This window comes from Anguilla anguilla, chromosome 10 (genome assembly GCF_013347855.1).
Source record: "Anguilla anguilla isolate fAngAng1 chromosome 10, fAngAng1.pri, whole genome shotgun sequence".
Taxonomy (NCBI): Eukaryota; Metazoa; Chordata; class Actinopteri; order Anguilliformes; family Anguillidae; genus Anguilla; species Anguilla anguilla.
Window position 1 is genome coordinate 32,697,571 of NC_049210.1, and position 25,840 is coordinate 32,723,410.

Below are 25,840 nucleotides of genomic sequence, written 5' to 3' on the forward strand. Positions count from 1 at the left end.
TTTATACAATGTTGTATATTTTATGTAAACAATGTTCATAAATGAAGTGCTGTGTGAATGTTCAGCTGAACAAGCGATCAATGAAAATGAAGTGTTGGTACTTGCATACATTTTTTTAAAGACTTAAGAAAGCATATTATCACTTATTATATCAATGAATAAAACACACCAGCTTTCTTTACTGTTGTTTTTATTGAAATTTTCGTATTTACAAAATATAAAGATACACATTGACCTTTTCCATCATCACAGCTTAAAAAACCAGATATGTACCTGAGATGATATTTCACTTCAGATTTTCATTTTTATTTTATTAAAAACAAAAGCAAGATGATGCATGCAAAAAAGACACTTGTCATACTCACATATTTGCATATTTACAAAATTTAATCTGAATAAAAATCTCTATGATTAGTTAATTTGCTTATTTTAAATTAAACAAGAAAGTTGTGAAGCATGGTAAGGAAACATGTAGCAATGCTGGCCATTCATGTGCATGCTGAAGTGTAAAGTCTTCCAAACATTAAAACTAATAGAAAAATACTGAAGGATCGGTTCATATTTGAGCAAAGAAGAGAAACTCACAATTTCACAAAAAAGGATTTGATGGTTAGAATGGTTTGAATGTACAGGTTTTTCTTTTCCTATTAAAGAAAAACTAGAATTGCAAATTCCATGTTGACATCAATTCAAAATAACTTTCCAATAACCCAGTGTTGTTCTTCTCGAATATGTAGCATGTCACATTGTTGCCGTGTGGTGGCGAATCCATTTTGTTTCCTGAGAAGAATTATACTTAAGAGCCATTTATTTTTAATATTATGTGACAGAACTTAACAACACCGCAAGTTACAATAGCAACGCACCCAAACATGTAAAACAAACTTCATTTTCCCAGGTATCTTCTCATGGTTAGCTGGTTGAGATCATTCCTGATTCATCCAAAAATCGCACAATTGAACCCTAGGCAAAAGAGGCGGTGATTGGCTGGGGGAACGGGGTCAGGGGTCAAGCATCAGGCACATCACGCCCTACGGTCATAATCGCTGACCTTCTTCTTGATGTGGGCAAGCTTGGCCTTCAGATATTTGCTTCTTTTCTTCTTTAACTGGTAATTTGAAGACTGGGGGGACAGAAGATAAACAGTCATTACCTTGTAGTTACACTCTGCTAACGTTTTAAGAGACTACGTGAACAACCTGGCCTGTAGCATAGCCATGGGTGTGGCTACTGAGTGCTGTCAGTTCTGAGTCAGACATACCTTTTTAAGGTTCCTCAGATGATTATATTCATCCAGTGTATCCTGTCCACATAAAAAAACCATAAGTTTAATCAGCTTTAATCACAAATGGAAAAGTCATGTGAGACCAAGAAGAAAGAGTAGCAGTGATGTTTTCATAAGCTAAGTATCACCCATCTGTCGATGCTTGAACTTGAAAGAAGAAATTAAACTGAGCAATTTCATGTATGAATACCAAACTCATAGATGTCACAAATTTTCTCAATCTCAATGCAGATAATAAATTCAAAAACATATCAAAAGGCATTGCACGCCTTCATCAGTGCTATAATTTTTTGGTGAGTTCTTGTTCTGTAGATTTTTAACATGAGCTTTTGTAATTATCAGAAGGGTGAAAGTCCATGAATTCAGGTCCTGCTTTCCTGCCTTCATATTTATATTTCATATGCGTATTTCTTATATATTACCATAGCTTATTACCATAGCTTATTACATAGCGCTTCCTGCAATCAGCACATAGTAATCTGTGACTCTGAAAACACAGTTTGGATTATGTTTGAATTTTTGTGGGATTACATAATATACTTTACTGTTCCATAATGTCAGTGGGAATTCAAATAAATCCATACCAATAGAATCAGGAGTGACCCCTGACCTGGAATTAATTTTGTGTGAATAAGCCACTGGCGCTTTCAGTGTGGTCTTTTTATTTTCAAAGACATTGTTGAGTTTATGCACTTAAATGACAATATTTTTCTATCCCTGTCAGTACCTTGCCAATTTTTCCCACTGTACTGTAAATGTTGTCCCCCCCAGCACATACACACACACACACACATGCGCGTGCGCTCTCTCTCTCTCTCTCTCTCTCGCATGGACAAAGACACGTGTAAAAATACACAAACAAAAATGTACACTTTTAATCTCACATAGAAACACCTCTGTGTGTACACACAAACACTCACACATGCATACACATACCCATACACACAGCAATCATTTCCTGAGAAAGAGGGCAATATTTATGGGAGAATTTGATTTTATGAAGCTGATAGTGTGGGTGGAGCTATCATGTGCTGTCAATCACTTATTTTAACTCACAAACTAATCACATTTATGCAGTTTATCCAAATATAAGCTCTGTTACAATTCTATTTTTAAAATTGTCAAAAATATTTTTTTTCAAATTTCAAAGTTTGGTTTGACATACCAAGACCATATACCAGTTATGTATTTCAATACATTCCAAAATGTTGTGTAAAATAGAATTGCATTTAAACTGCTCCACCATGATTCTATCGGTATGGATTTATTTGAATGTCGTCGATCACATGTGAATTTAGGAATTTGCTAAATCACGCTACACTTCAGCAATGCCAAGTTGCAGCTGCATTTCTGGTGAGTTCCCCATATCTTACCAGGTACTGTGGGCTTCCTTCGTGGAGACTGTTCAGCTGTTTGTCCAGCTTGGACAGGTTCCTGTTGATGTCATCTAGCTCAGACTGCAGGTCCTTGTACTCCAGCAGGTCCTTTTCAAATGTGCGCTTGTAGTCTAATCTGTCCTGTTCAGTGAGGATGGTGGGGAACTCACTGGAGGGAGGGAGATGGAGAGAGAGAGAGAGAGAGAGAGAGAAAGAGAGAGAGAGAGAGAGAGAGAGAGAGAGAGAGAGAGAGAATAAAAGAAGTACACTGTAAGCTCTATGTCAGTTAAGCAGGTCATTTGAGTTGACCAACCGGTTTCCATTCAAAACCGGTTTTTACTGTCAAGGTTGTGGTGACTTTCATTTCAAACCAGTCTGTTCGGGGAAGGAATTGAAACCAAATGTTTTGTGAGGATTTTAAAATTAATTAAGGGAACTTCAATTCATTTCCAAAACTGACTAAATTGGAAAGGAGTCAACACCAACCCAGGTCACTTTGTTCAATTCAGTGACCTAAAAAAGGAGGCAAAAAGTGAATGCTGCAGCCCTCCCCTGCCAGGTAATCATTTACCTGCTCAAGATTAAGCGCTCTGCCAACCCCCTAACCCTCTGACCCCACCCCCATACCCTCTCCTGCCCGGCAGGCTAAAACAAACAGTCCCTGCACGCCACCCCAATCCTGCATTTTTGACTGAAGTAATCATTTTTATCTTGCTTCCCCAACCCCCATTCTCACCGCCCCCATCCCCATCGGCCCCTCCCCCTTACTCGTCAAAGTCGGTGTCGTCCAGTTCGTCTCCAGACTCCCCGCCCGTCGTGTAGCCGCCATCATTGTATCTATTCTTTTTCAGTTTCCCTGCAGAGCTGGGGATGTCAGACGGGTTGCTGTAAGGTGCCGAATTGTACAGGGGGGCGTCCTGCTCTGGGCCCCTGGATAGGAGGAAAACACACACACGCACACATACACAATGTCACTTTAATTTCATTGGGGAGACATAATTATCACACTGATTAACAGCAGTTTAAATGACATTCTTTGAATAGATTAGAATAAATACTTTGAGATATATAACTGCTGTATGGTCTTGGAATTACCAAACATACTGTACAACTGAATTTTTTTCTTTTTTTGTCACTTTTAAAAATAGAATAGTTTTTTTTTTTGTTTTTGGTTACTTGCAACAGGACTTATATTTGGACAAATTGCATCAGTTTACTGATGCAACATGAAGATAAAAAATCTAATATATATATATATATATATGTACAGTACAATGCAATCTGTAAGTATTGGGCACTGAAATATTTTTTGTTGTTCTGGCTCTGTATTCCAACACACAGCATTTTAAATGAATCAATGAATATGAAGTTACAGTGAAGACTGTCACCTTTAATATGAGGGTATTTACATCAATATCAGGTGATCCAAGTATTACAGCTGTAACGATGTTCAACTATACACAGGAACTTTGGGGCCTCTGACTCACTGACCACGGGACTGACTCTGCTGAGTCAGGTTCATCATTAAATTTTTGGTCAACCAAGTGCCTGTCCACTTCCGTTTGTGACCCTGCGATAAACTCTCTGCGTGATCGATTAACATCAGCTTGGGGCAAGGAACACCCCCTTTTTGGAGGAATGGGGAGCCCAATTTAACAAGCTTAAACATTAACGCAGTCGTCAATGGTCTATCTATCCATGTTTCATTGACTCCAATAGCACAAGCCAATCAAATGTTTGTGTGGCCAAAATAATAAACCAATCAAATTACAGAGATCACACGTGGGGTTCTGTCGCGTCAGTGACTTTTGAGGATGAAAGTCATCAAAAAACTTAACAACTTTGCTATGATGTAAAGCATTGCCTAACCGACAAGACGCGCATCTCCTTAAGGACATCACCAGACTTTGCTGCGCTTCCCAACTCGCACCTCGCTGGAGACCTGCCTGAGTTGGCCTGCCACCGTCCGTGAAATAAACCAAGCCGGTTTATTTCGATCTACAGCTGTTTGAGGAACATGTATCTGCATACTTTTCCTCTGTATCTCCCTTGCGGCCGGGACCCAAGTGGAAGATTTGTGCACATTCGTCGTCTTGACTGTAACCTGTTGTGACCCCGACTTCACAGAAGAAGTTTCCCTGCGCACCTGCCACGGACCCCTGAGACCAGCTGACGAGCTGAACGAGCATCACCTAACGGAATTAAGGACTGGCCTCCCTTATTATGACCGTTAAGTATTGAAACGCATATTTGACACTGACATCAAGGTATAGCGTAGAGTACAATTTGAAATACCTGTTTAGGTTATTTTACTGCTGTTTGTTGTTGTGTTTTGTTTGTTGTGCGTATGTTGGTCGGGAATAGCAAATTCCCTGACTTTGTAGTTTACGTTGTTAAACTTTAATTTTTTATGAGACTGATATAACGAATTAACCAAGTAACATAGAGTAGTATGTCACTAACTAATAACACCAACTAACCTTCGTTAAATGGTAACACTGCCAACCTCTTATGTTTAGCCATCGCAAAATCATTATTTCCTCATATAATTTTATTTATCATATTATACAAATGATTGTTTTCAATTAGCCTGTTACCAACTCATTATCATAATCAATAAATGTATATTCTTTATTTATAACCGTGTCCATGTTATTTCAATAAGTTAGGCTCTACTGATGTCTCAAATTCTGATTGGTTGTCGAAACTCCATTTCGAAACTCCAACCTCACTACACAGCTCAACTTTATAACATTGAAATTACAGGGAACTTAAAGAATCAAACAATATTGGAATCTCATACAAGAGGCAATATTCATGCACAGAAATGACTTGGGATGTTTTGCCTTTTTGTTTAAGGGTCTAAAAAATGCCTTCCTGCATGACTGTACAATATAAATGCTATAAATTCCAAACAAACCAGAGCTCTCGAAGTTTCCAGGTCAATTAAAGGAATAAGTGATGATGTTCAACAAGCCACCATATTTCACAGTGTACTGCAGTACGTATATTACCTCTATAAAAAACCTGAAGAGTAATACAAGGCGAGTTTTTGATTGTTTAATTTTAACAAGGCCAGGATACTGAGAAGCAGCCATCCAAAAAATAAATCAATAAATAAAATAAAAGAACAAAAACAAACAACAAACAAGTCACTCTAAAAGTGCTGAAGAACATTGAGGTGCTGTAGAATACTGTACTTGGCCCATTCATTTTCCAATAATTTGTGCCGCACCCTAATATAGGAAACAAGCTGCCCTACTTTTAGCTAAGTATCTTTCTAGGAAAAAGTACAATCACAATACAGGTTCTGTGACCGCAGTATCAGTCCAACCTGCTGATGTGGGAGGAAGCAGGGGGTGTGTAGGCGCAACTGGTTTATTGAGTCTTATGTTTATGATTTCTGCCTTGCCCAACTTTTTGGAATGTCAATGTTGCTTCTCCAACCATTTGTTTGGTCTGGAGGCGGTTTTGCTCGTCTGCACCAGATACCAAAAGCTACTTCACTTTAGGGATCGTGGGTCTGGCATGACAGGGTGGATCAGAGACCCTCAAACACATACTGTACGCAGCAAACTCTCAGAAATTCAAGCTGTACAGATTCTGCACTGATATATCAATCAGCTGGATTGCTCGTCCAAATTCATTGTGGGGCTTTGGCAGCTGATCCACATACTGTAGAGATCAGTGAATCGTCCCTAAACCAGAGAATTGATGAGTCCTGCATTACTCCATCAACCTTCTGCTGTTGTTTTCCACAGTGGACTGGGTCTCTCTTAACATGTTACACTGCTGTGGTGATATCACAGGTCTCTAGCAGCTTATAAATGGAGAGGTGAGGTTGTTGCTTCATGTAATGTAGTGCTTCATCTTCACCAGTGGTCCTAATCGTAGAGAGACACATAGTGTGCTGGTTTTTGTTGTTCCTTGTCACTTAACCGGTTGGCTACAATAGATTGGGTGGCTGTGTAGCACAGTGAGTAAGGAACTGGGCTTGTAACCGAATGGTCATAGATTCAATTCTTGGGTAGGACACTGCCATTGTACCTTTGAGCAAGGTACTTAACCTGAATTGCCTCAGTGTATATCCAGCTGTATAACTGGATACAATGTCAAATGCTATGTAAAAGCATGTAAGTCGCTCTGTATAAGAACGTCTGCTAAATTCCTGTAATGTACAACAGTTGATTGGCTAAATTGGCTGCTCGTTAAAAGGGAAACAAGCAGACCCTGTGACTCTGTATGATTGGGGTTGGGGACTGATTTAAACTTAACTGAGGGAGTGTACTCACACAGGGGTATAGGGGGGCTTGGCGTAGTCGAAGCTGGTGTTATCCAGGAAATTCCGGGAGCCTCCAATGTTGTCTGGATAGTCGCTGACCAACACCTCTGGCATCTCAGACACCTTATTCACCTGCACACAGGGCAACATGACAGCATATCAGCAAGCGATGCCTTTCCACATCATAGTAACACGATGACAGCTATGTTTACAGCTACGTATTCTTGTGTACTCCTGATTAAATTCCATTGTTTTAAAACCCTTGTCATTCCTGACAAAAAATACAGATCTATAGTGCTGCACAACCAAGCAATAAACACGTATTTTTTTGGCAAGATGTGTGTGTCACAGTCCATTGGGTGGCCAACTCTCAAGCCGTATGTGATTGCCTCTGTACAGTTGAGGGTTTGATCCCCTGCCATGACACCTTTGAGCTATAGAACCTTCTCTATCTGTTACTCTCTCCGAATAAACTAAAACATTCAAAAAGAGGGTGGGGACTGTCTGTTCTCCTTAAAAAATGAACAATTCAAGGAATGTTTCTTTTGCACACTTTCAGGGCACCTGCCACTTCCTGTTTTCATACTTTCCCACACTAGGGGAAATGAGAGCATTCCTTTCTGCGTTGTGAGCCTTCTGCGAACAGAAACTTCAAAATGGTGCACGCCCTCAAAGAAGATCACCGACGACAAAGAATGGTACTATTGGAAAACGTTGGCGTGTTCCAAGAGGACAGATGAGATCAGTGCTACAGGTGGGAAGACCCTGGTCTGGAAATGTAGCCGCGGCTGTTCCCAACCAACCCGCATCTCTCACGACTTTGAGCCGCAGGGCCCAGTTAGCCACGCATCAGCGTTTTTATCGGATCTGTACAGCAAACAAACCAGGTGAACTTTAAATCCAGTCTGAACTGGTTGCTCTGCTCCCGCCCAGGTGAGATGCCGGAGACGCTGTGTCACAGCTCAACCCGAATGTTGTCAGTCAAAATGTATTTGTTTACATGGATTGTATGGCTTGTATGCTCTCTTCTTAATGACGTTCCGAACAGTTGATTTCGGTACGCCTAAGGTTTGGTTTATGTCTCTGAGTTTTAAAAAAAAATATTTCTCAGCCTCATAATGGCTTCCTTGACTTTCATTGCCACAACTCTGGTCTTTATGCTGACAAATGCCAAATTCCAAAGGCATTCAAAAGCCTAGAATCAAGAGTAGATAATGTAAGCTGTCTGATGCTTGCAGTAAAGAAGCAATTGAACACACCTCACTAATCAGAAACACATGTGAAGCCATTTGTCTCAAATATTATGGCATCCTGAAAAGGGGGGCTATGTATAAAAGGCGCTCTTATTTCTACACGGTGAAACTGAAATGTACAAAAATACCCTTTAACAAAAGCTGAGCATCTGCACTCTAACCACATATGAATTGTTTGATTACAAATCTAAAATTATGGAGTACATAGCCAAATAATGGAAAAATATGGCTTTGTCCCAAACATTATGGAGCTCACTGTATACTAAACTTTTTTGTTTAGTTCAATTTAGTTCAACTGACTTTTCAAGGATTAATAACTTGATTAGATGAGATAAAGATCAGCACAAGTGAAACTGCTTCAACAGGCCACACCTAGAAACTGGACATGCAACTCTGCTCTTCCCCTCCCCCTCACCCTCCCCTTCCTGACAGACGCTGGAGACTCCTGGAAAACAAGTCTGCCTCCCTATCTCTCGAACCCAGGGGAGACGCGGCAAACACACTGCTCGTCTTCCTTACCGCGGCTGCAACAGCGTAGCAGTAGTCCCAATACGCTGATGAGTATCTATTCACCAAAATGCTGTCTCACAGTTAGGCTACCCCCAAATGCATTGTTTTCTTGGCCATTTATACAGTCTCCTAACATGAATATATGATAAAATATGCCACAGAGTATGTACTGAAAGAATTATATGCAACACTTGATTATTGTGCATTATTGGTCGACATATACTATATATAGTGAAACTCTGAGGGAACCAAAAAATTGAGAAAATAAGCCTCAAGCCCAGAGGGTTAAAATAGACTTTTAATCTTAATTTGCATCATTTACATTAAATAATGCAATACAATAAAGCAAATAAACACAGATAATTAACACAGATAATAAACACTGATCCCAAGACATCACCTATTGAACGGAGCCAGCTCTCCAAAAGCAGACAGTAGCTTGGTTCTGTCAGAAATACGAAACTCTGGGGATGTGTTCAGGTTGGCCGCACCAAGTATTTACAGACTGGGTATTTAGAGACTGTCGACTGCTGGGTGTGTATATGTTTGCATACACTCTATGCATATGTCTCCCCTTGGGCTTTCACTTTCATTGAATTGTTTCTGTTGCATCCATATTAGATTTGCCATAAAGGAACTTTAAAAAGGAATTTCAGTTGGAATGTGTAGCAAAATGACAGAACAAAACATTCCACTGCTGACGTCTCTTTTTTGACAAATGTCAGTGATGATCCCTATAATTTTAAGCTGTTGGATTTTAGTGTGTGACACAGACAGACAGTAAAAAAAAAAGCATTAGCATTTTTTTTTCATCCTCAGAATAAGGCTTACGTGAATGGCAATCAAAGCTTCGCCTGCAACAGCCCGTGGACAATAGCTGTGATTTTTGCGAACCTTGTTTGCATGCACAGGATTTTGGAGAGATGTCATTGCGCTGTTCTGCTACTCTGTCACTGGCTTGATTATTTTGTAAGGTAGAAACTAGCAAGCAAGACAGAGGTGCAGAAGATTCCACTGACTACAGTGGCTTGCAATTGTACTTTTTTTTCAAAGCGTGGTGCTAAACCGTCGGTGGGTGTGGAAGATATGTTATCCGTCAGAGGCCAAATGAGTTTTTTCCTCCCCCAGGGGCCATTTCAGAAGCCATACAAAAATCATGACATCACTGAGAAGAGTGAACAGGGACCCAGATCACGTACGCCTGGTTTTCCCTACACACATGCACTTCAAAGCCCAACAGCCAATGTCTAAGAATAGCATCATATTCCATTACAATGCAGAAAACAACAACAATTCGCCAAAATCGAAACCCAATGTTATGTCGTATTTATAAACGTAAACATATCCGCGGTTTTATGGACTTTCCCAGGCTCCATACACTTCAACTCACCCACTCCCCCACATCATGTGATGTGCCGTTGCCGACAAGCTTCACCTCCTCCCACAGGACGTTGGCTTTGCCGTGCTGACGGATCTGCGCCCTCGTTTTCGCAGCGAAGACCACGAGGATGATCAGGCCGATCACCACCAGGACACCGAAGACTATAGCGATGGCCTAGCGGGGGACAGGAACGAGAGAGGGGGTTAAAATCCATTCAGAAAGGTGGTCCGCACCAGTACAGCCCCCAACAAAATCCTCATATTTACCAAGAAAAAGAAAAAAAAAAAATTTTTAACACAGCTTGAAAGCAAAATAAACACATTGCACAATGCTAATTGCACAATGCTAATTCCTAAAATTGAACGTGTAAAAAAATAAGCACACAGAAAATTATTACTTTAATTACAAACAAAATTATTTAAAGTATGACATTTACAGTTCTTATTTTGTCGGACACTTTTCGTACTTACATTGGGTCAAACAGCACAAAGTGAAAATAACAAGTTTACATGACAAACACCAGGACAGAGCTGATGTTATTTAGTGCAGATAGAGTATTTAGTACAAATCTGACTCTGCCACTATATGGGTGAAAGAAATAAGATACTGATTAAGTGACTAAGAACTGGACACAATGCTTTTGGTACTGAACTAAATAAATTAAATTGGCCCAGGAAAACAGTAGCGCTGAAACAAACATTGGTGACAAGTAATGCCTTTTAGTAAACAGAGAGGAACTGCCCACTCAAGTAAAGTGCAGGTTCTGTACCAAAATAATGTTTTTTACCGCAACTTTTTCTTTTTTTTAATTGAAAGGGACCATTTGATTCTTGGTATAACTGGAGCAACGAAAGGAGCGCCATGCATACATATGCTCACCAGAAAGTCTTAAAAAATAAGAATTAAAATCAAGTGACGAGAGCAAGCCGTTCAGTCTTGTTCTTTTGCCTACAACAGATATCATGAGCTAAGCGCCGTCGGGTGGTTCTGCTAAATGAAAGGCCAGTCGGACCCACGGTCGGGCTGACCCTTACCTCCTGTGGCTCCACCACGCAGTAGTGGTACAGGTACTGGTTGATGAAGATTCCGGTGGGCTCGGGTCCCTGGTTTTGGTACTGGGCGCACAGCGCCACCACCTGGTTGTAGTACACAGAGCCGGAGGCCTGGGCCGTGGGGTTGACAGCCACCAGGTAGACGATGGTGGCTATGAACATCAGGATGGCCAGGATGGCACCGACGATGATGACTGCCAGGTAGAAACGGCGGGAGCGGGAAATGTTCTGGCGGGAAACCACCAGGATGAAGATGACCAGGACGGCCAGGAAGGTAATGGCCGCTAAGGCGATGAGGAATCCCTTCCCTGCAGCCGGGTCGGTGTAGTTGCCTCCGATCCCTCCGTAACCATAGGAAGAGCTGCCTATGCCGCTGCCCCCGTAGCTGCCGTAACCACCCCCATAACTGCCCCCGTAGCCGCCCCCGTAACCGCCCCCGTAACTACTCCCATAACCCCCAATGCCTCCCATTCCCCCGCCAAGGCCTGACAACCCCAGGTCTGTCTCCCAGGCCAGTGTGGACGCCACGCACGCAAAGATGGCCACGCAAAGGATGATGATGATGATGGATACGATCTTCATCACGCCGGGCGGGGAGGTCCAGCGATAGAAGTGCAGGAATTCCTCCTCCCTGAAAGAGCGACTCCTCTCTCCGTACAAATCCCGGCTGTGGCTAGAGAGAGAGAGAGAGAGGGAGATAAAGAGAGAGTTAGAAGATGGGTGGAGGAGAAAGAGATGAGAGATGAACAGGACATGACAGGAGAAGAGGAAAAAGATTGAAAAAAGGGAGAGTTATTTCAATTCAATTCAATTCAATTTTATTTGTATAGCGCTTTTAACAAAGGAGCTTAGTCACAAAGCAGGTTTACAGAGAACCGGCCCCCAAAGAGTAAGCCTAGGGCAACAGTGGCAAGGAAAAACTCCCTGACTGATAGCAGGAAGAAACCTTGAGCAGAACCGGACTCAGAGGGGGAACCCATCTCCCGCGGGCAGATGGGTTCATAAGGAAACTGCCACGGGTGAATATATATATATTCGGATGAATATATTTATAATGAGCTCATTCAGTTTTTTTTAGAACCCGACATATTGCATTCTTCCCAGTGATGAGTCCATAGTAAGTTTGAAATTGTGGTGCATGTTGTCACCCCCTGGGTAACCCCTGACTTACATTCACCTACATTTGATCTTCAAGCTGGTTCAGGGGCTTCTTGTCCTGTAGCTATTGTATGAATGTGTTCTTAAACTTTGCTTATCAGTAAGCACACATGAAGCAGTTGCCCACTAGCCCACTTGTCTAAACAGCATATGCTAGAGCAGGGGGGTCCTATTATATCTGAAAAAGGGTGATGTGGGTGCAGGTTTTTGTTTTAGCCCAGAGCTAAGACACCTGATTCTACTTATCAAGGTCTTGACTGAAAATCACGATTAGTTCATTAGTTGAATCAGGTGTCATAGGGCTAAAACAAAAACCTGAACCGACATCAGCCCTTTTCAGATAGGATTGGCCACCCCTGTGCTAGAGGTCGGCTTAAAAATTGTAACTGCTAAAGAGCATATTTCATACGCAAAATATTATTGGTTCTCAGCTCTGACTGAGACCTGCAACTTGACCATGTGCACGATAATTTAGCTGAACCCTCTGCACCAGATAAACTATGTATATATAAATTTATTGCCACCATTACAGTATCACAAGTACAGAAAACTGTCCGAACAACATGCACTCTGGGGCTGCTATTATGCCACTCAGAGTCCCAACAGAGCACTGTACAAGCCAGATATGAAAACTCTGCCATGTGACTGCAGAATGCCAGTCCTGGGTGACAGAAGTGAGGTAACTTACTGTCTGCTGCCATGATTGTAAGGGGGAGGACCTCCCTTGTGGCCTGAGGGCATTTTGAATTCCGCAGAGTATCTTCACGTCCCTCCCTGGTTGTGAGTGTCCTTGTATCTCTGCACAACGCACAAAATGGATAGCCATGTGACACAGCACGGAAACAAAAACCCAAAACACAGGATTGCTGGCAAATTTGCCTCAATAATTTTGAATGGCACCTTTCCAAATATTGAAAATGTAAAAAGCCTCTCATTAAAACTAGAAATACTTTTGATTTAGCAGCTGTTTTGGTGTTTGTTGAATTTATACACAAAAACATTGTTATAAAGAGTTCTCTGATCTATGATACAAATACATTTTTATTCTGTGATCATCCTTTTTAATTTGTTTCAAGCAAATGCCACACAATGTGTATTACAATTTAGATTTTTTTTAAATATCAAATGTTTTAGGAAAAGCGTCTTAAAGTAGGCTACGTGTGTGAAATTAATTCAAATATTCAGAAATACATGTTTTTCAGTCAATGGCTTCATATCTCTTTTCATAAGCACCCACCAGTTGAATTGTCCTTGGTGAAGCACAGTTGTCTATAATAGTTGTCAATTACTGTAAGAACAATACAATCCCTGTATCTGGGTTTTGAATAATAAAGGTATTCGTGTAAGAAGGTGCGGGCCTTTCACTTGTCCTTCCCAATTGCCAAGTGTCGCATCACAATAAATACAGTATATTTTCATGAGTTTAGTTTTCAGTTATATATTTTTATTTCATATATATATATATATATATATATATATATATATAATTTATAAGAAATGATATAAGAAATGTAAATTACATGTGAAAGGTTTGTACTTTTAACTTCGATGGGGTAAAAATCAAATTCATTCGAGTTGGTTATCGTAGACCTGTGTGTTAACATAGTTCATGCCAGAAAATTATATTGGCTAATTTTTCACATCGATCCAAATCAAAGTTGTTTATTGAATTAAACAATGAAAAACTGTTAAGGCTCCTGCCTGAAAAGTTTTCCAAAAAAAAAAAAAAAAAAAAAAAAAAAACGAAACATTTACAATGATTTATGACAATAATAAATCGAAACTACCAAAACCTGTGAGTCCCGAAATCAAAATATTTTAATATTACCAAAATACGCGATGCATGCACACCCAAGAGCGCACGACTGGTAAAACCAGCGCTATCTAGTGTTCTATTTATCTACATTCTACATTTCCGCACAAAATAATTTATTTGTCAATTATCTTGATGAATTCTTTGTTTACTCAATATACATGATGCGCTTACTAAAACACTGAGGGAATTGCGCAGTGTAGCGCTGATCCAAAAAAGCGGCTCGCGCCCTTTCAATCCCTCGATCATTCACGTATGTCAATACAAAATAAATAAGTACATTAAAAGCCACGTCCACGTACAGTTTTCAAACGATTTAATTCTGATTTGCTGGGGAAAATCAATAACAAATTAATTCGTTCCAGAATTATCGCATAGAAAACAACCTACCTGATTTACGCCTAGTCCGTGTAGGAACACCACAGCGCACTCGCTGAGAAGACTTATATGCTAAAAAAAAAAAGGGCACGCCAGGAGTGCATCACAGCTGTCCTGTCCTCCCAGGTAGGCGACTGTTGCTACGCCCATGCGTCGCAGAAGTGGGTTTGGTTAGATTTCCCGCTGTCTAATTGGTAATAAGAATTTAAATCCCATTGAAAGCGACGTCCCTTGCATTTTTTACTTTTCAAAGGTATGCCAAAGCGAACTAACAGGTTTTCTTTACTGCTCCTTACCTTTGTTTATGCTTCTTTAACCTACACACCAAAGCCCGTGTCCTACATTTACTTTTCCTGTTCCAAACCACACAAAGGCTCAGCTTTTAAACTGGACACGACTTTTAAAAGTTGAGCAGTAAATTATGATTCACAATGTATTATAGTGGATTGAGTTAAATCCAGACACAATAGCCTGTTTGCGGTTTCCTTCTTTCATCCATGATGGAGGAATATAGCTGCCTCATAGCCTATACACAGTAAGCCTATTTTTGTATTTATTAATTTATCTATTAATCTGTGGATTGGGAATATCGATCATATTTGAGTGATTACGCTATGTGGTGTAATGAATGACTAAGACTGAAACCTCCCATTTCTTTGTTTCTCTTACGCCGGTTACCTATAGCGTCCTGAAACTGATCACGGGTTGAAAGATGACACCTCCCCGACACACTATAAGTTGCAAAACCAGAAACTGCTTTCAGTGGATTTAGACATAGGACACCGGCATCTTTCCATCTCCCAGCATGAAAAACACCACTATTCTTTGATAATGTGGTTTTTGATAACGCATTTTCAGGAGCTTAGTTTCAAACGGGGCGAAAACATCAAATGTAATATTAGCTTAAATACTAAAGTGCAGGTGCGTGCGTGTGAATACGTTGTGCACGTGCGAGGGATTCCAGAACGTGGATCAGTGGTGGCAAACATGAGAATGACCAATCACTAAAATCGAAGGGCTTCACGTACCTCTCTCCAGCTAGATGAATAAATGAAATGGTTAACTGAAAGGAACACACAAGCTGTACTTCTTTGTGTTTCTACAGTACGAAGAAACCTTAGTAAGGACAGCGCCCAGTGCCACTGGTAGAAAGGGAGTCAGGCTAAAAAAAAATAAGTGTGGTGTAGTGGGACATACTGAAGAGAAAGAACTAATAACCACAAGGGGAAAAGTTCTGGGACAGGGAGCTGATGTGCTCTGTTTAATGTAAATTACTTATTAAACATCAGCTATTGAAACTGCTTGGGGTAAAGCAGTTTTTGCTAAGTAGGATGGCTCACACAAGAAGGATTTGTCTTGTACTGACACATGATACAAATTAAATCCAAGTCTGGCTCTGCAAAGTACATTTGTGCAGTACTGTATATTTATTTCACACCCACACACACACACACACACACACACACACACACACACACACACACACACACACACACACACACACACACACACACACACACACACACACACACACACACACACACACCTGGGGGATATATGACCACTGGGAAAATTATACTGCTCTGTGGAGCAGACTGTTATAGGGTTAACCACGCCTGAAAAAGTACTGAAAGCAGTGCTGGCTTCCACCCCCTTTTTTTCTTTTAACAATGAAAGGACTATTTGTGCTTCCTTAAATTACTGTCCATAGCGGCAAATGTTTGTTATCAAAACAGTGGCAGGATTGTCTGGCTTGCGCCAGGGTGTTGAAGAGGTAAACAATCAAGAACAATTCAAGACACAAGAGTGCGAGAGTTTTTCAGCTTCCAAACCAGTATCTATTTACATATTCTGCAGATATGTGGAGGTTCAAAGAAAAAAGATACCACAACACGAATGCTCATCGCACAGCAGTTTGCACACTCCTGGGTGAATGCATTTACAAAAGCAGGAGGAACACAAGGTGCAGTCAAACTTAGACAATTCTAGAGAGCACCGTTTTGCTTAGGTTCACAAAGAGGAAATAAATATTGGTTTCAAAGTAGTGGAGTGCCATCTATGAAGTCTTAAAAAAATTTGCTTTACTGAGTTTATGAAAGCAAAAACACATTAGGATTTCAAACTCTCATGGAAAAAAGAAAATAAATCACACAAAATATTGTTAAACAAATAACAGACTGAAGAGGCATTCAGCTTAAAAACACATGCACAGTTGCAGACCTGAAATTATACTGAAGAGGTCTGTGTCGAAATGAGCACAACTTGATTACAATTCCAATGTGAAGTTGTACAGAACGTCAGATAATGAGACACAGACCAAAAAAAAACAGATCATATACACAGCAGTACAGGAGGTAAAAGGCTTTGCCACAACAGGACGTAGAACCATGACCATGACTTTTGAGAACTGCAGCCCGGTTGGCTCAGTTTCTCTACAAATTTTTTCAAGGTCACGCAACACATGGGCTGTCTTTTACAATGGTGTTGTGCCAAAAAGCCACAGAGTCACGCCACAGAGCAGGTATGCAGATGCCCTTCTGAAAGCAACACCGGTAACGTTACTCAAAAACAACGTTCGGAATTACAGACACCGGAATCATGGAAACGAGCAATTCAGTCAGAAGGCACGGTGAACGGATAGCATCATTCCCCTCCCACTCCCCTTCAGAAATACAATCCCAAACAAACGGAATTTCCTTTTCAATTTTCAATACGCCGGTTAATTCCAAAGTAAATGTCACATTTGTGATGTATTTTGGTTCCATTTGGTACTGTAGTCTGCACTGAATGACCGCCATTTGGAACTTCCCCCATTGTGCAGTTTTTTGCCACAGATCAGCTGTCTTATATGTTCCAAAAACGACAGAAGAGTCTCAGTTCCCACATCTCCCTTCCATTAAGCTTTCATGTTCTCTTTTCAGAGAGAGGGGAAAAGGAGAAAAAAACAGTTTCGAACAGTCCCCTTTCTCCCCCGAAGTTGTGCTTGCGCAGGCAGGATCTGACTGGTCAGAAAGTTCACTTTGTTCAGCAGGCAAAAAATTTGATATCTGCTTCCAAGTCCATTTGGCGTGGAAGGAGGCGAGCGAGCGAGCAAGCAAGCGAGCGACCCGTCGGCGCCGGTGGCGGTATCGAGGCGGCGGCCTCTCTCTAATCGTAGCGGTCCGACCGTGTTCCAAGCCCGTCCAGGCTGTAGCCGTCGTTCCAGTCCATGACCTTGTTGTACTCCTGGATCTTCTGCTTGATGTGAGAGAGCTTGTTCTTCAGGTACTCACAGCGTTCACGCTTTTCCACGAACGTGGGGTCCTGTGAGGGGAGCGTAAACAGAGACACGACATTTCGAGATTTTCTGACACCCAAATCATGGTGTGGATCAAGCGTTTGTCATACCGACAAAAGATAATCACGCTTTTAGGCACCTGTCCATGTTAAACATCAGCTACAACATACCAAGAAAAGTCAGAAGAGGAACAGAAAAGCAACTATTGTACTCGCAGTTACCTGCATGTTTATGGACCAATCTTCCAGACTCACAATCACGAATAAACAGGACGAGAGAGAGAGTGGTAGAACAGGAGGAAAGGTGCGAGTATAATCTCTGGTGGACAGAGGCCCATGATTTATATGGGGAATAACCAGCAGATTACAAACAGGTCGTTCCGTTGCTAGGGCAACACAATGCATCAACCCACAGTCACCAGTGGAGACACTCCCTCCTCACCACAATACACAGGGGCACCTGCTCAAGTGATCACAGGTAACCCTGACATGGAAAAGTGTAACATAAAAACTGTTACCAGTGTAAAGATACAGCTCTGTTACTGGGGTCACGTGGAAGTGTTTGTACATTTGGACTGATTTCTCTCTCCTTTGGTTCAGGGTTTTTTTTTTTTTGCCACATAACAATTCAAGACAGACTGAGGAAAACCCTCCCCCTCTAACCCCGACCCTCCCACAGGCCCATCCGAAGATGGTGAACCTGGCACAAACGCAGAAGTGAGGTTCTCTGAGATACACACACATACACAGAGCATGACTGTGCACACTGAGCATGACTGCGCACACACAAGAGAGCGAGGGGAGAGGGAGGGAGAGAGAGATGAAAGACATAGGTCCTTTTTTCTGCTTCCCTTTTGAACGGGCTGGTGTTTGAATCGTACCGGTTACTCAGACCAGCGCTACGGTACAGCACCAATCCAGACTTACCATCTTTTTCCTCTGATACTCCTGCATGAGAAAGTTGATGCGGTCCTGCTCCTGAAAGACAAAAAAGGACTTTACTCTCAGGGTGAATTCTTCTCCTTTCAAACCCGCTGGACTATCTCACTGTTTTACCAAGCAATGGTAACTACAATCTTAAACAGAGGTAGTTCATTTTTAAAAGCTCTGGGCTAGCCAACAAGCTAGAGTGCTGGCTAACTAAGTGTCATGTTGAATGAGAAGAGCCAGTATGGCTAACTAAACATCAAGGCAACATTATTTTTATTCACAGTTACAGTTTGTTTGCAGAACCAATACACTATATTCTATACTGTATAAAATGCATTTACGTGTTAGCTTCAGCGAGGCTATGTTTCAGTATGGGGTGAATTACAGGAAATGACTTGGACTCATTAACTGGGTCACAAGCTCTGAAAGTTCGGGAGTCTCTGTTTGAGATGAAAGGAGGGAGGCGGGGTCAGTCCCTCACCATCTGGCTGGTGGGGTGAGTCGGGAGGCTCCTCATGAGCCCGTCCATCTCATCGAACTTCTTGACCATGGCTTGGACCTCGGCGTGGAGCTCCTTGTACTCGGCGTACTGGTCGTTGAACACAGCCTTGTACTGGTCCCTCTCCTCGTCTGTGCGGATGGTGGGGTACTTACTGCACAGAGGGAGGGGAGAAACCCCAAATATCAGCCTGCCATCGAGCTATGGACATCTGTCCATTAGTCAATCAATCAATCATTACAGGCATTTAGCAGATGCTCTTATTGAGAGCGACTTACACAACTTTTACATAGTAATGCCATAGCATCCATGAATACAGCTGGATATATACAGAAGCAATGCAGGTTAAGTACCTTGCTCAAGGGTATGATGGCAGTGTCCTATTCGGGAATAAAACCTGTGACCTTTAGGTTATAAGACCAGCACCTTACCCATTATACTACACTGCCGCCCCACATGAATCAATGAATGAATCAATCAATCAATCAGTAAATCACTTACTCACTCAATCCCTCGATCATTCATTCAGTTTTATATCGTTTTGTATAGAACCACATGCAGGTGTTGCATTGCACCAACAATGCAACATCGGATGTGAGGTGCATCCCCAGGTCACGGGATTGAATAGGATTCCCGTTCCCATCGCGAATCCCCGGAACTCACGCCACGTAGTCGGGCATTATGACGGGCTTGGGGATGTGCCCAGACGGGATGTGCCCACTCAGGATTTCTGGCGGCATCACCACCGAGGGCGGGGCCTGGACAGGAATGGCCCGGACTGACTCCACCGGTCCGTTCGAACTTCCGATCAACTGCCCGAGCACAGAGAAGAAAATCAAGAGCAAGGAAACAGCAATACTACAGCACATTTAACATTATAATAATGACTGATTTTAGCATTAAATAATCTCAAGCTAAACAGAATTTTTATGTTGTATCTAGCTGAAACTATTGACAAAACTACTAAAACCACATACAATGTCAGGAGGATAAATCAAAAATGGTTACCAAGGATCTTGGAACAGAAGATGCTGTTGTTTTCATCTAAGAAGCAGGAGAAAAGAAAAAAAACTCATTTTAAAATCCATGTGAAATTTATGCACATTTCTGACAGTTCCTTCACAGACACAGAAGATACACAACAGAAAAACGTATAAAACAGGAACAAGCATAAATGGTTAATCCATTACAGACACACTGAATAGGTAAAACTTCCAGAAGTAGAACACCTGTGCCTCTTGGTGTTGCTAAGGGATGGCACTAGCATCTGCATACATAGCAACACACCATGGCAACCCCCAGGTTAGTCAAGAGAATCTACAGTCTACTGGGACCCTTGGTTATTGGAGACACAGAACAAGCATGAAGCTATAATATTACAAAGTCACACAGACTACATGCAGAAGACCTTTTTTGTTCTCAATTTCTTGTTCAATGAATTTCTGAATGAAAATCTAAAACAGTTGTGAAATTAGCTCATTAAACTCATTTGGTCAGGGACACTACAATTTCTGGGGCTGTTTCCTCCAATAGCAGTCAAAAACATCACTAGACTGAATCAACTGTGAATCTAATAATGGGCACTTCACTCTCTACCAGATTATTTTTGGGGGAAGGGGGCCCAGCCTCACCTCCAGCGCCATGCCCTCCCTGAGACGGCGGGCGGCCTCGTGCCTCCAGAGCTTGAGGCAGACGATGGCGCCGATGAGGTACACCAGCATGGTGACGAAGAGGAAGATGATGGCGGCGGTCTGTCCGGCCTCCACGCGGCAGAAGGCGCCGTTAATGCCGTTGTTGAAGACGGGGTAGGAGCAGAGGCCGCCGCGGTTGGTGTCCCGCACGTACACGATGCCGGCCGCCATGAAGAGCAGGGCCAGCGCCAGGTTGATGATGAACTCCGTCAGCGGCCACCAGTTGGAGTCCAGCAGGATGGTGCGGTAGTACATGGTCATGCCCATCACCAGCAGTATCACGGTGACGACCCAGGCCAGGCCGGCCACCACCAGGATGAAGGGGGTCTTGGGACCCGTGTAGTAGGCCCCGCCCCCTACCCCGGCCATGCCCTGACCCCCGTAGCCCCCGTACATCTGGGGCTGGGAGTAGCCGTACATGTTGAACCACTCGTTGTCCTTGTGGATGTACGCGCAGACGCAGGCGAAGACGGCCGCCCCCAGCAGGAGCTCGATGCAGCCCAGGATGCGCAGCAGCCCCGCCCACGACTTCATGTAGGCGTAGCGCTCGTTGTAGGCCTCCACCCGCTCGCTGTAGGTGAGTACCGTCTGGACCGTGCGCCCGTCGATCGACTCCAGGGGGTCCAACCCGAGCAGCATGGCCTCGCGCTCCTTTCGGGAGTTGTAGCTGCCCCCCGACCCGCCGTAGGGGTCCCGGTAGGAGCCGGGGACGGAGGGGGAGTGGGGGGGTGAGCACCGCACCCCCTGGGAGGTGCCGTTGTTCTCCGGGTGGAGCATGGCCCACGGCTTGGCGTCGCTGCTTCCGTCGCTCCCGCCGCCGCCGCCGCTGCCCCCGCCGCTGCCGCCGCGGAAGAAGTTTTTGACAGAGTCGGGGATGAAGCGGCGCACGGGTTTGATGTCGAGGGCGTCGAGGTTGTCCTCGCTGTCGCTGGGGTAGAACTCGGGCCCCACGGGGGGGACGTCCGGGAGAGGAGGGGGCGGCAGCGGGTCGGAGCTCAGCGCTAGCTCCGCCCCCCTCAGCTCTCCGAGCGCGCGGGGGTCATCCTCTCTCCTCAGCGAGCCCAAGGGGACCTCGTCGTAATACGGAACGTCCCGCACCCGGTCAAAGCGGGCCGATGGCCCTCCTCCTGAAGACATGGGGAATGTGTACAGCCCTGAGAGAGAGAGAAGGGGGGGGGGCAGAGAGGCACAGGGAGAAAGAGGGAAAGAGAGACAGAGAGAGAGAGAGGGGCAAACAGAGAGGGGCAAAGAGAAAGGGAGAGAGTGAAAGAAAGAGAAAATTACTTGAAGAGGCAGTCACCCCTTCTGCCCTTAAAAAACCTTCAGTCAAGTGGGCACATAATCAGGTTGCATGAACAATTCACCCCCTGTAGTTCAAGACCCACGCCCACAGAGTCAAAAGCCCGAACAATCTTTGCATACAAATAGCCCGAACCCTTGTGTTGTCTTCATATTATATATGGCCCCCATGTCCACAGGGTAAAAAATTACCTTCCTTGCTGGACCCCTTGTGATGAAGCCTTGTTGTTGAACTTTAAACCCTAAATCAACCTGTTACTCCTCAATGAATCTGTGAATAACAGTTTTCCTACTTCACAATCCAGAGAGGCTGCATTTCCTCAGTCTACACAACTTGTTTTACCGCAAAACACACATAACAGTTCTTTTTTTGCTGTAATAGATCTGTGGTGCATAACGTATGACTTCTGATATAAAAAAGTGCAATATTTAACGTTTTCTAATGATATGGTCACTGCAGGAAAAGTCATCAAATTTCATGCTGAAAAAATTTGATTTAGGGGGTTTTCGCTGCTATTACACCCTTTTTGTGAGGACAACACAAAGGTTAAATGATCAATGCTATGAAACATGTGGTAGCCCAAGACAGAAATTCTACAATTCTACACAATCCAACCAATCAACCCCAATGTCACAATCAATTCACCAAAAAAAGCAGCAAATAAAAAAATGATTCCTTCCCACTAGTCATTTAGTTCAAGTAATTTTCAGATCATCAAAAACTTGGTGTACACCCAACAAAGAACCCCATGTGTGTGAGAAACAGGAGTGTGTGAGAAACAGGAAAACTCACGACAGATTTCTAAAACAGGAAGTCCAAGAATACCCGCATACCATGATAGTTGCACCATTTCATTAGTGTATTAGCCGATGAATAGGTTTAAAAATGTGTTGGTTTAAATACCTCGTTTACACGCTGTCACTCGGCAAGACTTACATTGCCTTGCAGGGGGGAGGTCACAGCGCAAACCGCGGTTGGCTTTGAGCACTCAGCTACCTGGACAGAGCAGGAGTCGATGTCACAATGACCTGATTCTCCACAGGTGAGTGAACCCAGGTGATTGGCCAAGAACTGCTCTTACACTGTGGGAGAAGCACAAGACTGAGGCCTGTTGTTTTCACAGGGAATCTCCACCCCCAATTAACACACGGTTTGTGTCCCTCACCTAAAGGAGAAGAAAACACAATTAAAATATATTTCAATATTTTTTCAAGCAGTGAAATCTCTCTAAAATTCCCCAATATAAACACAATATAAACAATAATCTTGTCCCTAAAAATGTACTTTTTTTCTAAATATACTATTTTATGGCTATATGAAAATGTCTAACTCCCCATACCAGTCCGGAATAGAATACTGCCATTTGACAACTGAAAAATAAATTAATATATTTTGAACATCTTAAAATCGCTGCTTTTAAATATAACTTTGGTAATTCATAGGGAAACACAATCTCACCAAGTACTCATTATATTTAATGACAATAAAGGAAGCAAAAGACAATACCCCAGTAACACCACTTCCCATTAACAACAGACATATACAATACTTTGTACATTATAACTAGGTTTTTACTGGAAATGAATGAAACATATCAGCTGGGACTGCGTCATTGAAAATGCATGAAGCATCAAATCTGTACATCAATCAAACCAGGAGTAACAGGCAGTGGACGTAAACATTAGAAAAATACAACCTGAGGCACTAAATGCCACCAATGGGATGGTCATTTTCATATTTTATTTCTTTATCCGATTTTCATCAATTGCAGAACAATAAATGATAGCTATATAGCCTACGCAATAAAAGTTCAATACACAGAATTAACAGGAATACAAAGTTACACTCAAAGTTTGTATTTCTAATGTCAAATATTTTCTGTAACTTATTGTGCAACACCTTTCCGGAACGGCCGACAACATTCAGCAATCAGGTTAGCCCCAGCTGACCAAACTTAAAACATGTCATGTGGTTAAGATCATAGGAAAGTAATTTTCCTTTCACAAATAGATAACTCCTATATTCATAGAGAAAGCGCAGAATCAAGCGCCGCTTACACACAATGTTACAATTCAGCAATGTCCGCCTCCCAAGACGTTCTTTAATATAACGTCGTTACATTCACTAAACTACTTACCCGTCTTCGCAAGCTGCAAGTTTGTTTTTTGCCCAGAAATGAAGAAGAATTCAATTGAGAACGATAAAATTACAACCTAATTATATGAAGCACAATCGTAAATAACTGCTTTAACAAGAAACATGGCAACATGTTGTAGCCACTGAACCGAATTTGAAACTTCAAGAGAACATCGCCCTACTTAATAATTCAAAAAACTAATCATCGACTAACAAGAGTTTATTTATGTTTCTGTCGATAACTAGTACCACTTTAGGGTCGTCCGTATGTTGCTTCTTTTAAGTAAAAAAAAAGTGTTTTATGTCTCCTACCTGTTGTTTGGAAAATATGTTTTCCTTTTCGTCCACCTCCACCGAAACCATGAAAAGTGCAGGAATCTAACCACGTGACCGACCCATCCCTGAGAGTGACGTAAGCCTCTTTGATCCAGACGGAAACCTACCTGTCCGGGGGGTGGGGACGGGGGACGGGGTTCTGTCGACGCCAGGATTACGAGCGGAAGTGATACTAATGACTAATCCAGGAACGTTTTAATTAGTAACGATTCCTCTTATTTTAAAGCTCTCAGGCTTATAAAAATATGTCAGATTATTTTTAGATATAGTACAAATGTTACTTGGTTCCTGTTTTGGATGGAGCAGGAAGTCGGAATATGACTGCCATTGAGGGAATGTGTAATATATCAGCTTCTTAACACGAGACATAAAAACCAACCTGCAATTATTTCAGGTGACACATATCATGATTTCACCCCACATCATGTACATACTGCTACACAAATTATAATAAAAACAAGATTGTGTTATTAAGCACAGGGTTTCATTCCAAACTGTATACTAAATATAGAATATATTATTTATTGCAGAAAGACAGGCACATGTTGTCAATATGATATGATTAAAGAAAACCATATAGCCCAGTGCTATCATGTGATGTGATTTTTAAAGGCTCTTAAGATATCCAGTGTATTTTGTCAGTTCTTCATGGTCACGCAAGCGTATATTGTTTCTCATTTCCTCAACATTTTCAGTAGTACTTGGCATTGTCTGGTTTCCAACATGTAAAAAAAAATCCTTCCCTTTCTTTTCCTGGTTTCAAATAACGCTCTTCCTCCCCCCAGCCCCACCCCCACCACCCCTTTGGAGGACATGTCCAAGAACATCGTAACTGTATCACAGTGAGGCAACAACAGCAGTACCTTCAAACAGAGGCGCATCACATAACTGCGAAATTACCATCTGCTTAGAAGCCTTTGTGAAACATATTTAGTAGATCATCTTTTTTTATTTTCAACATTCTGGATATACACCAGAAAATATGTGAACAATAAAAATTAAATTTAAAAAAAACTGAAACATTTAACATGCAAAATCAAGTCACTTTTGTAATGCTTGGTAAAAATTATATTTTACATTGTACTCCCGGGAATATGTTTTGAAAACTGAAGAATGTTAACTGAACCTAGACTCTGATAACATGGATTACCTTTAATTGGTTTAGTTAGCCTCCAACTGTATAG

General features: G+C 42.2%; 2 protein-coding genes across 5 annotated transcripts; both read right to left on the minus strand.

Annotated features, from left to right (window-relative positions):
* Positions 1 to 173: 173 nt before the first annotated feature.
* oclnb (occludin b) lies at positions 174 to 14,625 on the minus strand. The gene is made up of 9 exons (XM_035435843.1): positions 14,501 to 14,625; positions 12,986 to 13,095; positions 11,122 to 11,812; positions 10,097 to 10,261; positions 6,954 to 7,075; positions 3,430 to 3,591; positions 2,659 to 2,830; positions 1,262 to 1,303; positions 174 to 1,123 (listed from the first exon to the last, which is right to left on the minus strand). The coding sequence occupies exons 2-9, from the start codon at positions 13,036 to 13,038 to the stop codon at positions 1,025 to 1,027; spliced, it is 1,506 nt and encodes a 501-aa protein (XP_035291734.1). The 5' UTR covers positions 13,039 to 13,095; positions 14,501 to 14,625; the 3' UTR covers positions 174 to 1,024.
* A 1,673-nt stretch (positions 14,626 to 16,298) lies between these two features.
* Positions 16,299 to 24,781, minus strand: marveld2b (MARVEL domain containing 2b). Of its 4 annotated transcripts, none has more exons than XM_035380099.1 (8): positions 24,633 to 24,781; positions 23,121 to 23,349; positions 20,825 to 22,038; positions 20,202 to 20,237; positions 19,857 to 20,005; positions 19,176 to 19,347; positions 18,692 to 18,742; positions 16,299 to 17,791 (listed from the first exon to the last, which is right to left on the minus strand). In XM_035380099.1, exons 3-8 carry the CDS (start codon positions 22,019 to 22,021, stop codon positions 17,636 to 17,638), a joined length of 1,761 nt encoding a protein of 586 aa, XP_035235990.1. In that variant the 5' UTR covers positions 22,022 to 22,038; positions 23,121 to 23,349; positions 24,633 to 24,781; the 3' UTR covers positions 16,299 to 17,635. The 4 variants fall into 4 exon arrangements, with proteins under 4 accessions (XP_035235990.1, XP_035235988.1, XP_035235991.1 ...); XM_035380097.1 differs by having other exon boundaries at positions 23,088 to 23,349; XM_035380100.1 differs by having other exon boundaries at positions 23,088 to 23,266; positions 24,633 to 24,772.
* Positions 24,782 to 25,840: the final 1,059 nt, after the last annotated feature.